The following is an 18,546-nucleotide window of genomic DNA, read 5'->3' as shown; positions in this document are numbered from 1 at the left end:
GTAGGAGTATTTCTGATGGTAGGAGTAGTTCTGATGGTAGGAATAGTGCTGATTGTAGGAGTAGTTCCGGTGGTAGGAGTAGTTCTGGTGGTAGGAGTAGTTAGTTCTGGTGAGTAGTTCTGGTGGTAGGCGTAGTTTAGGTGGTAGGAGTAGTTCCGGTGGTAGGAGTAGTTCTGGTGGTAGGAGTAGTTAGTTCTGGTGAGTAGTTCTGGTGGTAAGCGTAGTTTAGGTGGTAGGAGTAGTTCTGGTGAGTAGTTCTGATTGTAGGAGTAGTTCTGGTGGTAGGAGTAGTTCTGGTGGTAGGAGTAGTTAGTTCTGGTGAATAGTTCTGGTGGTAGGCGAAGTTTAGGTGGTAGGAGTAGTTCTGGTGAGTAGTTCTGAGTGTAGGAGTAGTTCTGGTGGTAGGAGTAGTTAGTTCTGGTGAGTAGTTCTGGTGGTAAGCATAGTTTAGGTGGTAGGAGTAGTTCTGGTGAGTAGTTCTGATTGTAGGAGTAGTTATGGTGGTAGGAGTAGTTCTGGTGGTAGGAGTAGTTAGTTCTGGTGAGTAGTTCTGGTGGTAGGCGAAGTTTAGGTGGTAGGAGTAGTTCTGGTGAGTAGTTCTGATTGTAGGAGTAGTTCTGGTGGTAGGAGTAGTTCTGATTGTAGGAGTAGTTCTGGTTGTAGGAGTAGTTATGGTGGTAGGAGTAGTTCCGGTACGTCCACACCCCGAGGTGAGGAGGATGAATCTGTTGCGTAACGAAACAAAGTGTACGTTAAAATAAAACTAATGCTGCAAAACAGAGGATGAAAGCGCTGATTGCGTAACTTTTCATTTTCAGTCAACCCACAGCTTCCATTTACATGTTTTACACAGAGCTGGCCATTACCACTTGGCTGCTGCTGAAAAGCCCAGTTCCGACAAGTGCCTCGATCCTTTATTGCTGGTGTGGGAATGTAGTACCACTCAAAGGGGGTGCGACGGTTATTTCTGTCCCCTCAGTGCACTGTATGTAGGCGACACTAACCATAGAAAACCTTGTAGGAGGTGGATCACTTGTTCATTTCACTCCACACACTGTTCACAGCAGAATTTAAACATTTGTATCCAACTTGTTAAGTGGTGATGGAGTAATATTTGTTGGCTACATAGCCTGAGGAGGAATCTTTGTTTCTGGTATCCTGTGTTCCCAACTGGTGGGATGTAACCCACTGGTGGATCGCAGCCAATTCCTACTGAGTCGCAACCGAAGGTTAGGCGGTATAGCTAGAAACATTGTTCTGTTTATCTTGAGGTTGGAATGAAAATTGTGCATCAGCTTCAGGTGATGAATCATGGCACAAAATAAGTTTAGGAACAACTGCAGCAGAAACCATATCCACAAAGAGAAGTATGTTCCAAAATAATGATTTATTAGAAGAAAAAAGGTTAATAGTATGCATGACTGACAACTACAGATAACTGTTGTTTACCAAATCAACATATTTTTTTCTACATTAGATTCATAGGAGGTTGGTGGCATCTTAATTGGGGAGGACAGGCTCGTGGTAATGGCTGGAGCGGAATAAGTGGAGAGGTATCAAATACATCACGTGGTTTCTATGTTCCGGACAGTATTATGAGCCGTTCAGCAGCCTCCTGTGATTAGATTCTAGTCTTCACCCTTCTCTCTTCAGCTCTATAGCCTACTACACCACTATGAGTCCAACCACTGTAACAACAGACCCTCATGAGCACTGCTGCTGCTTTTGAGCCTCAAATGTTCCAGAGAGGGGGGGGGGGGGGATTTTCTGGGGGCACTGACATTAGATCCCACCTCACAGTCTTGGGCTATGGAGGAGTGCAGGGAGAAGGGGAGACGGGAGGTGGAGGAGGGAAGGGAGAGTGGGAGGAGGGCAGGGAGAGGGGGAGAAAGGAGGAGGGTGAGGCAGAGGGTAAAATTGATTGTCCACAGGGGCTTGGGAAGCTGTTGAATATAAGGGGTATTACCGCCCCGGCACTGCAGCCAGATGGACAGCAGATGACTTTTGTTCCAACTAATACAACTAATAGTCTGGGGAGGCGTGGGGAGACAGGAAGAAGGAACATTTTGGAGTGCTGGACAACTTACATCACCCACTCTGTCTCAGGGATAGCACCATATTCTCTGTCCTCTAGTCAAGGCCTACAGCAGAACAGTGAGAGTAAAAAGACAACAATTCAATGTCAGACATTGATAGTGTTTTTAGATAAGGGATTCTAAAACTTGTGTATTAGGAGTAAGTAGGCCAATTTTGTATGTAGGAAATAAAAACATGTAATGCCAAAAAAAATAAAAAAATAATAAATGTAACCTTTTTAGTATATTTGAAAGGGGTAGGGGGTAAAAAAACATGGCACATTTTGACCTCTAAAAACACAGTTTGAGATATTTCCACACTATGAGATTGGAATAATACTGTGAAATTTTGAAAATTATGAAAATTGCCTGGTAGTGTAAGAAATTAAATGTCAGCATGTTTTGGTGGGATGGTGTTTTGACGTGCCTGGTGACATCACCAGGTGGTAAGTTAGTTAATAGACCAGCAATGAAGAGAGTTCCAAACATCTCTGCCAATAACAGCTGGTTTTCAGTTTTCCCCTCCCCACTCAGCCAATTGCTCTTTCCTAAGAAGCTATTTTTGTTTATTTTTTAAATCATTTTAATTGAAGACAATCACAGTAAGGTACTTAATTGTTACCCAGAAATGATTTGATATTGACCTTTAACAACTCCATAAGGTTTAGCACCAACCTAGTTTGAATTGCAAATTGTGGATGAAAAGCAACCCCACTTCCCACCCTTCCCAGTTTGCCAGTTATGCACTAATATGTATAAAAGGGGGTATAGCTGCGAAAAACAAAACAAATAACGATCTGTTTGAATAGAGGTCATATAGTAATAACCTTTTTTTTAAGGTATAATACTGTCTTCTTTGTGAAAATGGCTTTACAATGATAATCACCAAATGACAATGTTCTATTCTTTTTTATAATGACAACCCTTATCAGACTGTCACTATAGAGGTCCTATAATTCTATGTATTATTATGTAACAACACCTGATCCAAAGGATCCAAATGTTAACACGTATTTTGAGGAAAATCATTTTCAACCCAAATAGATTAAAACTTTGAAGTTATTTTTTTATCTTTTATTATTTCCACTTTCCAGTATGATAACCTTAACCAGTTTATAGCCTACCAAGAGCCTTCCCAAAATACTTTACTAATTTAAGTCTTCATATATGTACCATACACAACATGGAACTAAATATTTGATTAAATCATCAAGTATAAACCATGAAAAAAAATATTGAACGTGATACACCGTACATGTGTGAGGCTTAATGTGATAATTATACTGAACAAAAATATAAACGCAACATGTAAAGAGTTGGTCCCATGTATCATGAGCTGAAATAAAAGATCCCAGAAATGTTCCCTATGCACAAAAATATTATTTCTCTATATTTTTGTGCACAAATTTGTTTACATCCCTGTTAGTGAGCATTTCTCCTTCACCAAGATAATCCATCCACCTGACAGGTGTGGCGTATCAAGAAGATGATTAAACAGCATGATCGTCTGAGACAGCTGATGAATCTGAGGAGTATTTCTGTCTGTAATAAAGCCCTTTTGTGGGGAAGAACTCATTCAGACTGGCTGGGCCCCTACCCAGTCATGTGCAATTCATACATTAGGGCCTAATGAATTGATTTATGAACGGTTACTCTGTAAAATTGTGGAAATTGTTGCATGTTGCGTAAATATTTGGAGCTGTTTTCACAGTCATAGTTTACACCTAGTTTATGGACTAAACAACACTTCCAGGGTTGGTCCAGGATTATGCCAGAGAGGAAGAGGAGACATGAGAGGTTTTACTCTTCCCAAAATCTGTCCACGAAAAATAAACCCACAAAATGAGAAATGTTTGTATGTGGGGTCAATGAGAGAGTGACGAATTTGGTTAAAAGAAAATATAATATTTAGCTATGTATGGCTTGTTTGATCAAATATACGTTTTGTTATGGTTAGGTTGTTACGAGGAAAGCACTGATATAAGTTGACGCACGTGGCATTTCGGCAACTTTAAGAAAAACAACTTTATATCAAAATTGTGCCTGTTGTCATAGAGATAGATAGAGGACTCGTCATTGATATAACTTGTTTTAACATGGCCATTGCCATTGAGGGCTTCGACCATTTTGAATGAGTCAAATGGGTGGGGATTCCTATGAGTTGGGCACAATCAGCAAATGAAGAAGAATAAAACGGAGTACTATAAAATGAAGACAGCCCATTCTTTCACAGATGCTATAATGGCACAGATACAAAGATGAGTCCTCTATCTCTCAATTCAATTCAAGGGGCTTTATTGGCATGGGAAACATCTGTTAACATTGCCAAAGCAAGTGAAGTAGATAATATACACAAGTGAAATAAACAATAAAAATTAACAGTAAACATTACACTCACAGAAGTTACAAAAGAATAAAGACATTACAAATGTCATATTATATATATATATATATATATATATATATATACACACAGTGTTGTAACGATGTACAAATGGTTAAAGTACAAAAGGGAAAATAAATAAGCATAAATATGGGTTGTATTTACAATGGTGTTTGTTCTTCACTGGTTGACCTTTTCTTGAAGCAACAGGTCACAAATCTTGCTGCTGTGATGGCACACTGCGGTATTTCACTGCGGGAGTTTATCAAAATCGGGTTTGTTTTTGAATTCTTTATGGATCTGTGTAATCTGAGAGAAATATGTGTCTCTAATATGGTCATTCATTGGGCAGGAGGTTAGGAAGTGCAGCTCAGTTTCCTCTATCTCTATTGACTGTATCACGTATCTGCCCTCTCATTGGCTAGAATGGTCCCACCAGATCTCGCCTCCTGCCTACATGCCTACCATATTTGAGGATATGTATTTCCATTGTTAGAATGGTCAATCAACTATCTTGTCAATATAATAGACACTCTTTGACTGTGCTTAGTCTGTGTCCTGGAACCGCGCCGTTATCATTTGGGCGGCATTCAGTACAAAAAAACGGAGTGCAACGTTCAATTAAACGGAAACGTTACTGTTCTGTATGGCCAGTTAAAAAACTGGAGTGGTTGGGTTGTGGGTTCAGAATGCCCCGCTGCCCTTTAAATAGTCATACGTCACTCATTGTTTCCAGCCACACTCCGATACACTCACCAAACTGATTAAATATACCTCAACGTCTGTTCAAGAAAGTTGACCAACGTTTTGGGGAAACGTGTCGTTCAGTACAAACCGTCACGCAACGTAGTAAATGTTGAATCGAACTGAAACACTCCTGGAAACTGCCCTGGCTGTCCATGAGGGTTTGGTTCTCTGGCATTGCTTAGGTTTTACTACCATCTGCTGGTTGAAACATATATGCACATGATTCAGATTTTCCTCTTGAGTTTGAACATGAATTTATGTGACCTTGGATTGTAGTGAACATCTTTCGATGAGTGTGACTTCCTCTCTTAATCTTTATATGGCTAGATGTACATGTCCCTTCCCCATTAAACACAACATATGTGGACATATGTTATAGTTCATTGTAAACTCTACATATGAACCCTTTTCTTTATAACACTTAAACCATTCAGAATAGGCCTAAATCCGAAGCACAACATATGCTTTAACCAAAAACCCAACCTAAACACCGGATCATATTAATCTGGAATAAAAAAAATAAAAACAGGCCCCTGAATCAGATAAATGCAATCAATATCTGTTAAAAGAGGCTATACAGAAGTTGCTGGCTAAATGTGAACCTTCAATTTTGGCTTTAGTATTGTCTGCATGGTTCATTAACTCATAAAATCGGAATATTTATGCTAACAGTAGAGCCCACAGTGGAGATGTCATAATACCCATAAAGCATAGCGGTCAAACAGGGAAATGGATCCAATCGTTTTTCCACCATTCATTTTTTGCATAGGGGATGTTAGAAACACTTAAAATAAGGGTTGTGTTTTGTGTAGTCTTACCCAGGCGTGACATTTTGATATCCATGTAAATCTCTCTCGGACAAGGTGACTTTTATCAATATATTTATTCGGCTCTATTTCCTCTCAGATTTGAACATGCTAATTAGCATCAAAGTAGACATCATGCAAGATTACAAATCCCTGCAAACTCCTGCACATCATCTCGAGCTGACACCTTTGCTAACAGGTATTGTGTCAATTTAAAACTTGCACAAGACAGTTCAAAGAATTGTCCATTTAAAGAAATGTAGCTAAATTATTCATTACTACACTTATCTAACATTAGATAGTTAATCCAGAGATTCGTACCTTTACCTTGATTCGGCAGTCTTGTCCAGATTATCATGGCATTTGTAGTTCTTTATGATAGCCACATTAGCAGCTAATTAGCATTTCATTTTGGGTGGGTAAATACAGGCAAATATATTGATAAAAGTCACCTTGTACTAGAGATTTACACAGTCTTTATTTTAAGTGTTTCTAAATACCCCCAAGGGAAAAAGAAATGGTGGGAAAAATTTTGGAGCCATTTCCCTGTTTGACCGCTAGGTTTTATGGGTATTATGACTCATACTGTGGCACTCTATATACTGTAGTTTATGCTCATGTACATGGGAAGGTGTGCCCCTTTCTATCCAATGAGATAATCTGGGCTCCCCCAGAAGCAAAAATTCCTTACAGATTCTTTAATCGCGGTGTTCTTTGCACAAGGTAGTATATTGCTGCATATACTTTGGCAGTACTAGGGTTAGTTTGACAACTATGGCACTGGCAGACCTATTTTCTGCCATAATTTATTTAGCATATTTAAGTAGCCCGCAGGCTACTCAAAATGTAGGCTGTAATTGAAAACAATACTGCATTTTAAATTGTGCCTCTGCAAGGACAGGCAAGAAATTGGTTATGTAGTCTAGGAATTACCCATATTTTCTGTCTCTATTTGAGGAGTAGCCTAATTTTGGTGAGAGTCCATGTTCTCCATGCCGCTGTCCTTTTTAAATTAATACATCCACTATTAAGGACGTTTTTTAAATTATTATTATTATTAACACTCTCTAAGGACTACAGTGACAGCTTCTCGACGTTGGGATTTAGGTTTTGTACCTGTATTCTTGCGCAGATCTACACATTTTCGTGCATGAGGCACCGTTTCCAGGCCTTATCCTTTGCTTTAATTATTTATTTACGTGTAAACTGCGGTCTTGCTATCAAAACATTGATGGTCGATAATCCCCATCTCTGTTGAGGGCCGAACTAAAACACCTTAATTTATTTTCATCTCAAATTGGAGTAGGCTGGCACACAGTCATTATGGCTCGTCCACGGCCGCGGGAGTACAAGGCAGGAGATTTGGTTTTTGCCAAGATGAAGGGATACCCACACTGGCCAGCGAGGGTGAGTAGGTGATGCAGCCGAGCTGAAAAGCAGGGAGGCGGGGTTGCCTGAGACAATACCGCCGATGCTTTGGGATATATGCGATGGGATCCTTCTTCACCATGCGTGTTTGTCTTTCCCAGCTTAGTTCACAGTGTACCTACCTACCTACCTACCTTCATCACATATTCAGCTATTGCGGATCGCTATTTTGATACGCTGCAAACCACAATAACCAGTCATTCTTATGTTTACCATTATTTACATTTTCCCTGTGTTTCCCAGTCAGGAAATGAGGGCGCTATTGAATGGTGTGCTACTACGTCTGTTTTTGAATCCGTCTCTTCCTTACGTACTGTTTTTACTTTTCATTTCCCACATTCCACAAATTCACTTGAATGCACAGCGTTGTAATTGTATCGACCTATAGAGTAATTAGCTACTGTAGCAGCGATTTGGTATAGCCTACTAGAGCTAGCCTTTATAGTCAGTCAGACTTGACCTGAGGTAACCAGGTGACGTGAGCCCTTTCCAACAACAATGTTACATTGTAAGCGTTCTGATTACACTGTTGGCCTCAAGTGTTCTAGCATCTGCAACATTGTTTCAAGGTACTGACACTTTACACTCTTATTTCTGTTGTTTGGAATATGTAGACAACACACAGCATTGGAGATATGACACTACTGCATACTAAAGTGTGTTAATGCAGTTCACATACACTGTTGCAGTTTGTATTATGGGTTAATTCCTGAGATCCCATGAACAGATACATCTGACATGAGTGTAATAACAGTCTCTCTCTCTCTCTCTCTCTCTCTCTCTCTCTCTCTCTCTCTACATCACTCTCTCTCTCTCTACATCACTCCCCCTCTCTCTCTCTCTACATCACTCTCTCTCACTCTCTACATCTCTCTCTCTCTCACTCTCTACATCACTCTCTCACTCTCTCTCTCTACATCACTCTCTCTCACTCTCTACATCTCTCTCTCTCTCTCTCTCTCTCTCTCTCTACATCACTCTCTCTCTCTCTACATCACTCCCCCTCTCTCTCTCTCTACATCACTCTCTCTCACTCTCTACATCTCTCTCTCTCTCTCTCTCACTCTCTACATCACTCTCTCACTCTCTCTCTCTACATCACTCTCTCTCACTCTACATCACTCTCTCTCACTCCCTACATCACTTTCTCTCTCTCTCTACATCACTCTCTCTCTCTCTACATCACTCTCTCTCACTCTCTACATATCTCTCTCTCTCTCACTCTCTACATCACTCTCTCACTCTCTCTCTCTACATCACTCTCTCTCACTCTACATCACTCTCTCTCACTCCCTACATCACTTTCTCTCTCTCTCTACATCACTCTCTCTCTCTCTACATCACTCTCTCTCACTCTCTACATCTCTCTCTCTCTCTCTCTACATCACTCTCTCTCTCTACATCACTCTCTCTCTCTCTCTACATCACTCTCACTCTCTCTACATCACTCTCTCTCACTCTCTACATCTCTCTCTCTCTCTCTCTACATCACTCTCTCTCTCTACATCACTCTCTCTCTCTCTACATCACTCTCTCTCACTCTCTACATCTCTCTCTCTCTCACTCTCTACATCACTCTCTCACTCTCTCTCTACATCACTCTCTCTCACTCTACATCACTCTCTCTCACTGCCTACATCACTCTCTCTCTCTCTCTACATCACTCTCTCTCTCTCTACATCACTCTCTCTCTCTCTCTACATCACTCTCTCTCTCTCTACATCACTCTCTCTCACTCTCTACATTACTCTCACTCTCTCTCTCTACATCACTCTCTCTCTCTCTCTACATCTCTCTCTCTCTCTCTCTCTCACACTCTCTACATCACTCTCTCTCTACATCACTCTCTCTCTCTCTCTACATCTCTCTCTCACTCTCTACATCACTCTCTCTCTCTCTCTACATCACTCTCTCTCTCTCTCTCTCTCTCTCTCTCTCTCTCTCTCTCTCTCTCTCTACCCCCATTAGATTGATGAGCTTCCAGAGGGAGCTGTCAAGCCACCTGCTAATAAATATCCCATATTTTTCTTCGGCACACATGAAACGTAAGCCAACACACTATTATGTCCCAAATGGCACCCTATTCCCTATATAGTGCACTACCTTTGACCAGAGCCCAATGGGGTAAGTAGTGCACTACATAGGGAATATTTGGGACACATGCACACCTTTACAACTTTTTTGTTGATAAGCATATTACCAAAAGCATCTCCTGTGGCCTATGTTATTACACTGAGACCTATGTTATTACACTGTGGCCTATGTTAATGCACTGAGGCCTATGTTATTACACTGTGGCCTATGTTATTACACTGTGGCCTATGTTAATACACTGAGGCCTATGTTATTACACTAAGGCCTATGGTGTTACACTGAGGCCTATGTTAATACACTGAGGCCTATGTTATTACACTGCGGCCTATGTTATTACACTGAGGCCTATGTTATTACACTGAGGCCTATGTTATTACACTGAGGCCTATGTTATTACACTGAGGCCTATGTTAATACACTGAGGCCTGTGTTATTACACTGAGGCCTATGTTATTACACTGAGGCCTATGTTATTACACTGAGGCCTATGTTATTACACTGAGGCCTATGGTGTTACACTGTGGCCTATGTTAATACACTGAGGCCTATGTTATTACACTGAGGCCTATGTTATTACACTGAGGCCTATCTTATTACACTGAGGCCTATGTTAATACACTGAGGCCTATGTTATTACACTGAGGCCTATGGTGTTACACTGAGGCCTATGTTAATACACTGAGTTCTATGATATTACACTGAGGCATATGTTAATACACCGAGGCCTATCTTATTACACTGAGTTCTATGATATTACACTGAGGCCTATCTTATTACACTGAGGCCAATGTTAATACACTGAGTTCTATGATATTACACTGAGGCCTATCTTATTACACTGAGGCCTATGTTATTACACTGAGGCCTATGGTGTTACACTGAGGCCTATGGTGTTACACTGAGGCCTATGTTATTACACTGAGGCCTATGTTATTACACTGAGGCCTATGTTAATACACTGAGGCCTATGTTATTACACTGAGGCCTATGTTATTACACTGAGGCCTATGTTATTACACTGAGGCCTATGTTATTACACTGAGGCCTATGTTATTACACTGAGGCCTATGTTAATACACTGAGGCCTATGTTAATACACTGAGGCCTATGTTATTACACTGAGGCCTATGTTAATACACTGAGGCCTATGTTATTACACTGAGGCCTATGTTATTACACTGAGGCCTATGGTGTTACACAGTTATAGCACTGTATTTATTTTTTTATTTAGTACTTTTACCCCTTTCTCTCCCCTTTCTCTTCATGGTACCTACCCAATTGGTAGTTACGGTCTTGTCTCATCGCTGCAACTCCCGTACAGACTCGGGAGAGGTCGAGAGACGTGCGTCCTCCAAAACACAACCCAACCAATGCCCACAGCCGCACCAATGTGTCGGAGAAAACACCGTGCACCTGGCGACCGTGTCAGCGTGCACTGTGCTCGGCCCGCCACAGGAGTCGCTAGTGCGCGATGGGACAAGGACATCCCTGCCGGCCAAACCCTCCCCAATTGGGCCAATTGTGCGCCAAGCCATGGGTCTCCTGGTCGCGGCCTGCTGCGACAGAGCCTGGAATCGAACCCAGAATCCCTAGTGGCACAGCTAGCACTGCGATTCAGTGCCTTAGACCACTACGCCACTCAGAGCCCGTTATAACAATGTATTATAGTGATCAGCAGATAATATAGGCCTATTATAAACTGGAAGGTTTGAGCCCTGAATGATGATTGACAGCCGTGGTATATCAGACCGTATACCACGGGTATGGCAACATATTTATTTTTACTGCACTAATTACATTGGTAAACTGTTTATAATAGCAATAAGGCACCTCAGGGGTTTGAGGTATATGGCCAATATACCACGGTTAAGGGCTGTGCCCAGGCACTCCGTGTTGTGTCGTACATAAGAACAGCCCTTAGCCGTGGTAAATTGGCCATATATTACACTCCCTTGTGCCTCATTGCTTAAATATCTTAACTTGGGTACTTTATAGTGAATATATTTATTGTTCGCACACACACTCTAGTTATAAACATGAACGCTGACTTCACAAAACAGTAGCACAACTTGAGTATATCAGTTACATGACAGAGTCTTTGTAGTACATATACTGAGTGTACAAAACATTAAGAACACCTGCTCTTTCCATGACATAGACTGACCAGGTGAAAGCTATGATCCCTTATTGATGTCACTTGTTAAATCCACTTCAAATCAGTGTAGATGAAGGGGAGGAGACAGGATAAAGAATGATTTTTAAGTCTTGAGACAATTGAGACATGGATTATGTATGTGTACCATTCAGAGGGTGATTGGACAAGACAAAAGATTGAAGTGCCTTTGAACAGGGTATGGTAGTAGGTGCCAGGCGCACCGCTTTGTGTCAAGAACTGCAATGCTTCAGGGTTTTTCATGCTCAGCAGTTTCCCGTGTGTATCAACAATGGTCCACTACCCAAAGGACATCCAGCCAACTTGACACAACTGTGGGAAACATTGGAGTCAACATGGGCCAGCATCCCTGTGGAACGCTTTCAACACCTTGTAGAGTCCATGCCCCGGCGAATATAGGCTGCCCTCAGGGGAAAGGGGGGGTGCAACTCAATATTAGGAAGGTGTTCTTAATGTTTTGTACACTCAGTGTAAGTTACATTTTTGTGATGACAGATTAATGTTAGTGGTTTGGTTCTGGTCAGGTTGGTATTACTGCTCACCATCTCTGTCCCACCACAGTGCCTTCCTGGGCCCCAGGGATCTCCTACCATACAAGGAGTACAAGGACAAGTTTGGCAAGTCCAACAAGAGGAAAGGTTTCAACGAGGGTCTGTGGGAGATCGAGAACAACGCAGGGGTCAAATTCACCAGCTATCAGGTCCGTCGTGCTTCTCAGTCCATTTTTATGGATTGGCCGGCACATACAGAAGTATACAAAAGTCATCCAGATATGTGGACAGTGCATTCTGAATAGCAGTTATAACTTATAAGCCCAACTCATAACTAATAACTTCTAAGCCATCAGAAACAAGGACACACACACACACACACACACACACACACACACACACGAGAGTTGTATCTTAGTTGCTGATGTCTCATAACTTCTTGTCATAGTCCAGTGTCTACATATTATGGGCTGCTGCTTCACCTTGGTGCAGTCCTCTCCTGGAGAGTTCCTTATAGAAGAGACTTCTATTTTATTTGTTTTCCTCTCAATATTTTCTCAGTTGATCTCAATAGCACATCAGTGAATAGTGTCTGCTCACTGTACTGTTTTGTAGATTTTTCTCATGTCACTATGAAGCCAAAGGTATATTTCCTACTCTGTGTGGACAATAAAGTTGTACTCTATTCTACTGTACTCTGTCCTATGTTCTCAGGCCATCCAGCAGCAGAGCTTTTCCAAGACGGAGGGAGAAGGAGGAGACGTGGCAGATGGAAGCAGTGAAGGAGAGGAGAGAGATTCCATAGAGGAGGTGGAAGATGACAAAGGCAAACTGAAGGAAGACAGGGCCGGGTTCAAACGGAAAAGGACGGCCTCCTCTAAGGTACCAGGTCATCACAAACTAGTTATCAGACCTGTTATTACACTCTATCACACTGTAAACCTGTAGAACTCAACCATAGTCCTGGAGACCCACAGGGTGTGCAGATGTTTGTTCCAACCCAGCATTAACGCACCTGGTTCAAAGACTTGATAGATGATTTGTTTGGTCAGTTGTGTTAGTGCTGGGCTATATAAAAGTCTGCCAGCCTGTGGGAACCCAGGAACAGGGTTGAAGAACACTGGCTTAACATAAATGTCACGATGGTCTTGGGCGTGTTTTTTGATTTTTTTGTATGAGATGGTTGACAACAGGGTCATTTCAGGGGCATCTCTAAAGTGCATCTAAAAACTTTCAAGGGGCTTCCTCTCCTTGCTTCCTCTCCTTGCCTCCTCTCCTTGTCTCCTCTCCTTCATCTGCACTGACCGGACAAGGTGAAAGCAATATGACGGATGCCTTCCAACCAGGTATCTGTCTTCACTTGTTTAGCAATGTCAGCTAAATGAAACAAACGATAAGATGAGAGGAAGCCACGTGAGACTATTGAGATCTATCTCTAGTCTCTCCGGAGCTATAGCTAACCTATAGGTTAAAGGTAAAAGGTCAGAGTGCAGGTGCGTATGTTCAGGGGAACAATGGGAGGGGGGGTAGCTATCCTAAGCCTACTGATACATTACATTGCAAGTCGTCAGCATATCTTGAAAAATAATGATTATGAAGTGAACTCGCAGGGTTGAGAAACGCTGATAGTTCCATTTGAATGGTATTTCCTTCATCAGGACAACACAAAGCCTATGGGCCCATACAGAGGCAGGGTGGTTGTAGGTAATGTTACTGTGGTGTCCATTGAGGCCTGGGTTGAAAAAAGTCACCCACAGCCCTCTCCACCCCGTCCTCGCTTAGCAACCACTGTTGCCTAGCAACTGGGCTCTATTACGCACATCTATTCGATGGAATGTAGCATTCCAGAAGACCGACCTCAGCCTCTCAAATTGGAAGTCTAACTCGTGCTTGCATTACACAGATGAAAATGTTCTTGCTTTTGTTCTTCAAAGTGCTGGCTATGCTTTTGCTGTTTTGTTTCTCAGTGCAAATACAGCTGTTTTGTTTCTCAAGTCAAATGCAGCTGTTTTGTTTCTCAGTGCAAATACAGCTGTTTTGTTTCTCAGGTCAAATACAGCTGTTTTGTTTCTCAGTGCAAATACAGCTGTTTTGTTTCTCAAGTCAAATGCAGCTGTTTTGTTTCTCAGGTCAAATACAGCTGTTTTGTTTCTCAGGTCAAATACAGCTGTTTTGTTTCTCAGTGCAAATACAGCTGTTTTGTTTCTCAGGTCAAATACAGCTGTTTTGTTTCTCAGGTCAAATACAGCTGTTTTGTTTCTCAGTGCAAATACAGCTGTTTTGTTTCTTAGTGCAAATACAGCTGTTTTGTTTCTCAGTGCTTTGTTTAAGTGCACATAGCATTTGACCTGTGTTCTTTATACGTGTAGTGTGTTGTAGTGAAAGTTGAACAAATCAGCATCACACACAGAGTTGAACTGAGCTATGCAGAGCAGATGTTATGTTAATACATTATGATACTCTGACAGGGATGTTAATACATTATGATACTCTGACAGGGATGTTAATACATTATGATACTCTGACAGGGATGTTATGTTAATACATTATGATACTCTAACAGGGATGTTAATACATTATGATACTCTAACAGGGATGTTATGTTAATACATTATGATACTCTGACAGGGATGTTAATACATTATGATACTCTAACAGGGATGTTATGTTAATACATTATGATACTCTGACAGGGATGTTATGTTAATACATTATGATACTCTGACAGGGATGTTATGTTAATACATTATGATACTCTAACAGGGATGTTAATACATTATGATACTCTATCAGGGATGTTATGTTAATACAGTATGATACTCTATCAGGGATGTTATATTAATACATTATGATACTCTGACAGGGATGTTATGTTAATACATTATGATACTCTGACAGGGATGTTAATACATTATGATACTCTAACAGGGATGTTAATACATTATGATACTCTAACAGGGATGTTAATACATTATGATACTCTGACAGGGATGTTAATACATTATGATACTCTGACAGGGATGTTATGTTAATACATTATGATACTCTAACAGGGATGTTAATACATTATGATACTCTAACAGGGATGTTAATACATTATGATACTCTGACAGGGATGTTATGTTAATACATTATGATACTCTGACAGGGATGTTATTACATTATGATACTCTAACAGGGATGTTAATACATGATGATACTCTAACAGGGATGTTAATACATTATGATACTCTAACAGGGATGTTAATACATTATGATACTCTGACAGGGATGTTAATACATTATGATACTCTAACAGGGATGTTAATACATTATGATACTCTAACAGGGATGTTAATACATTATGATACTCTAACGGGGATGTTATGTTAATACATTATGATACTCTAACAGGGATGTTAATACAATATGATACTCTGACAGGGATGTTATGTTAATACATTATGATACTCTGACAGGGATGTTAATACATTATGATACTCTAACAGGGATGTTAATACATTATGATACTCTAACAGGGATGTTAATACAATATGATACTCTGACAGGGATGTTATGTTAATACATTATGATACTCTGACAGGGATGTTAATACATTATGATACTCTGACAGGGATGTTAATACATTATGATACTCTAACAGGGATGTTAATACAATATGATACTCTGACAGGGATGTTATGTTAATACATTAGGATACTCTAACAGGGATGTTAATACATTATGATACTCTGACAGGGATGTTAATACATTATGATACTCTAACAGGGATGTTAATACATTATGATACTCTAACAGGGATGTTAATACATTATGATACTCTGACAGGGATGTTAATACATTATGATACTCTGACAGGGATGTTAATACATTATGATACTCTAACAGGGATGTTAATACATTATGATACTCTAACAGGGATGTTATATTAATACATTATGATACTCTGACAGGGATGTTAATACATTATGATACTCTAACAGGGATGTTAATACATTATGATACTCTAACAGGGATGTTAATACATTATGATACTCTAACAGGGATGTTATGTTAATACAGTATGATACTCTATCAGGGATGTTAATACATTATGATACTCTAACAGGGATGTTATATTAATACATTATGATACTCAGACAGGGATGTTATGTTAATACATTATGATACTCTGACAGGGATGTTAATACATTATGATACTCTAACAGGGATGTTAATACATTATGATACTCTAACAGGGATGTTAATACATTATGATACTCTGACAGGGATGTTAATACATTATGATACTCTGACAGGGATGTTATGTTAATACATTATGATACTCTAACAGGGATGTTATATTAATACATTATGATACTCTAACAGGGATGTTATGTTAATACATTATGATACTCTGACAGGGATGTTAATACATTTTGATACTCTGACAGGGATGTTAATACATTATGATACTCTAACAGGGATGTTAATACATTGTGATACTCTAACAGGGATGTTAATACATTATGATACTCTAACAGGGATGTTATGTTAATACATTATGATACTCTAACAGGGATGTTAATACATTATGATACTCTGACAGGGATGTTATGTTAATACATTATGATACTCTAACAGGGATGTTAATACATTATGATACTCTGACAGGGATGTTAATACATTATGATACTCTAACAGGGATGTTAATACATTATGATACTCTAACAGGGATGTTAATACATTATGATACTCTAACAGGGATGTTAATACATTATGATACTCTGACAGGGATGTTAATACATTATGATACTCTAACAGGGATGTTAATACATTATGATACTCTAACGGGGATGTTATGTTAATACATTATGATACTCTGACAGGGATGTTAATACATTATGATACTCTAACAGGGATGTTAATACATTATGATACTCTGACAGGGATGTTATGTTAATACATTATGATACTCTGACAGGGATGTTAATACAATATGATACTCTGACAGGGATGTTATGTTAATACATTATGATACTCTAACAGGGATGTTAATACAATATGATACTCTGACAGGGATGTTATGTTAATACATTATGATACTCTAACAGGGATGTTAATACATTATGATACTCTAACAGGGATGTTAATACATTATGATACTCTAACAGGGATGTTAATACAATATGATACTCTGACAGGGATGTTATGTTAATACATTATGATACTCTGACAGGGATGTTAATACATTATGATACTCTGACAGGGATGTTAATACATTATGATACTCTAACAGGGATGTTAATACAATATGATACTCTGACAGGGATGTTATGTTAATACATTATGATACTCTAACAGGGATGTTATATTAATGCATTATGATACTCTAACAGGGATGTTAATACATTATGATACTCTAACAGGGATGTTAATACATTATGATACTCTAACAGGGATGTTAATACATTATGATACTCTAACAGGGATGTTAATACATTATGATACTCTGACAGGGATGTTAATACATTATGATACTCTGACAGGGATGTTAATACATTATGATACTCTAACAGGGATGTTAATACATTATGATACTCTAACAGGGATGTTATATTAATACATTATGATACTCTGACTGGGATGTTAATACATTATGATACTCTAACAGGGATGTTAATACATTATGATACTCTAACAGGGATGTTAATACATTATGATACTCTAACAGGGATGTTAATACATTATGATACTCTAACAGGGATGTTAATACATTATGATACTCTATCAGGGATGTTATGTTAATACATTATGATACTCTAACAGGGATGTTAATACATTATGATACTCTAACAGGGATGTTAATACATTATGATACTCTGACAGGGATGTTAATACATTATGATACTCTAACAGGGATGTTAATACATTATGATACTCTAACAGGGATGTTATGTTAATACATTATGATACTCTGACAGGGATGTTATGTTAATACATTATGATACTCTGACAGGGATGTTAATACAATATGATACTCTGACAGGGATGTTAATACATTATGATACTCTAACAGGGATGTTAATACAATATGATACTCTGACAGGGATGTTAATACATTATGATACTCTAACAGGGATGTTAATACATTATGATACTCTAACAGGGATGTTAATACATTATGATACTCTAACAGGGATGTTATATTAATACATTATGATACTCTGACAGGGATGTTAATACATTATGATACTCTATCAGGGATGTTAATACATTATGATACTCTGACAGGGATGTTATGTTAATACATTATGATACTCTGACAGGGATGTTAATACATTATGATACTCTGACAGGGATGTTAATA

The 18,546-nt window shown here is 39.4% G+C and overlaps 1 protein-coding gene across 1 annotated transcript; it reads left to right on the top strand.

Annotated features, from left to right (window-relative positions):
* The first annotated feature begins 6,680 nt into the window (after nucleotides 1-6,680).
* LOC139384767 (hepatoma-derived growth factor-related protein 3-like) lies at nucleotides 6,681-13,520 on the top strand. Its single transcript, XM_071129641.1, has 4 exons — nucleotides 6,681-7,418; nucleotides 9,408-9,484; nucleotides 12,268-12,406; nucleotides 12,912-13,520. The coding sequence occupies exons 1-4, from the start codon at nucleotides 7,335-7,337 to the stop codon at nucleotides 13,143-13,145; spliced, it is 534 nt and encodes a 177-aa protein (XP_070985742.1). The 5' UTR covers nucleotides 6,681-7,334; the 3' UTR covers nucleotides 13,146-13,520.
* The last annotated feature ends 5,026 nt before the right edge of the window (nucleotides 13,521-18,546 follow it).

Source organism: Oncorhynchus clarkii, chromosome 26 (genome assembly GCF_045791955.1).
Source record: "Oncorhynchus clarkii lewisi isolate Uvic-CL-2024 chromosome 26, UVic_Ocla_1.0, whole genome shotgun sequence".
NCBI lineage: Eukaryota > Metazoa > Chordata > Actinopteri > Salmoniformes > Salmonidae > Oncorhynchus > Oncorhynchus clarkii.
Note: the sequence above shows the minus strand (reverse complement) of the source record. Positions and strands in the feature narration are given on the sequence as shown.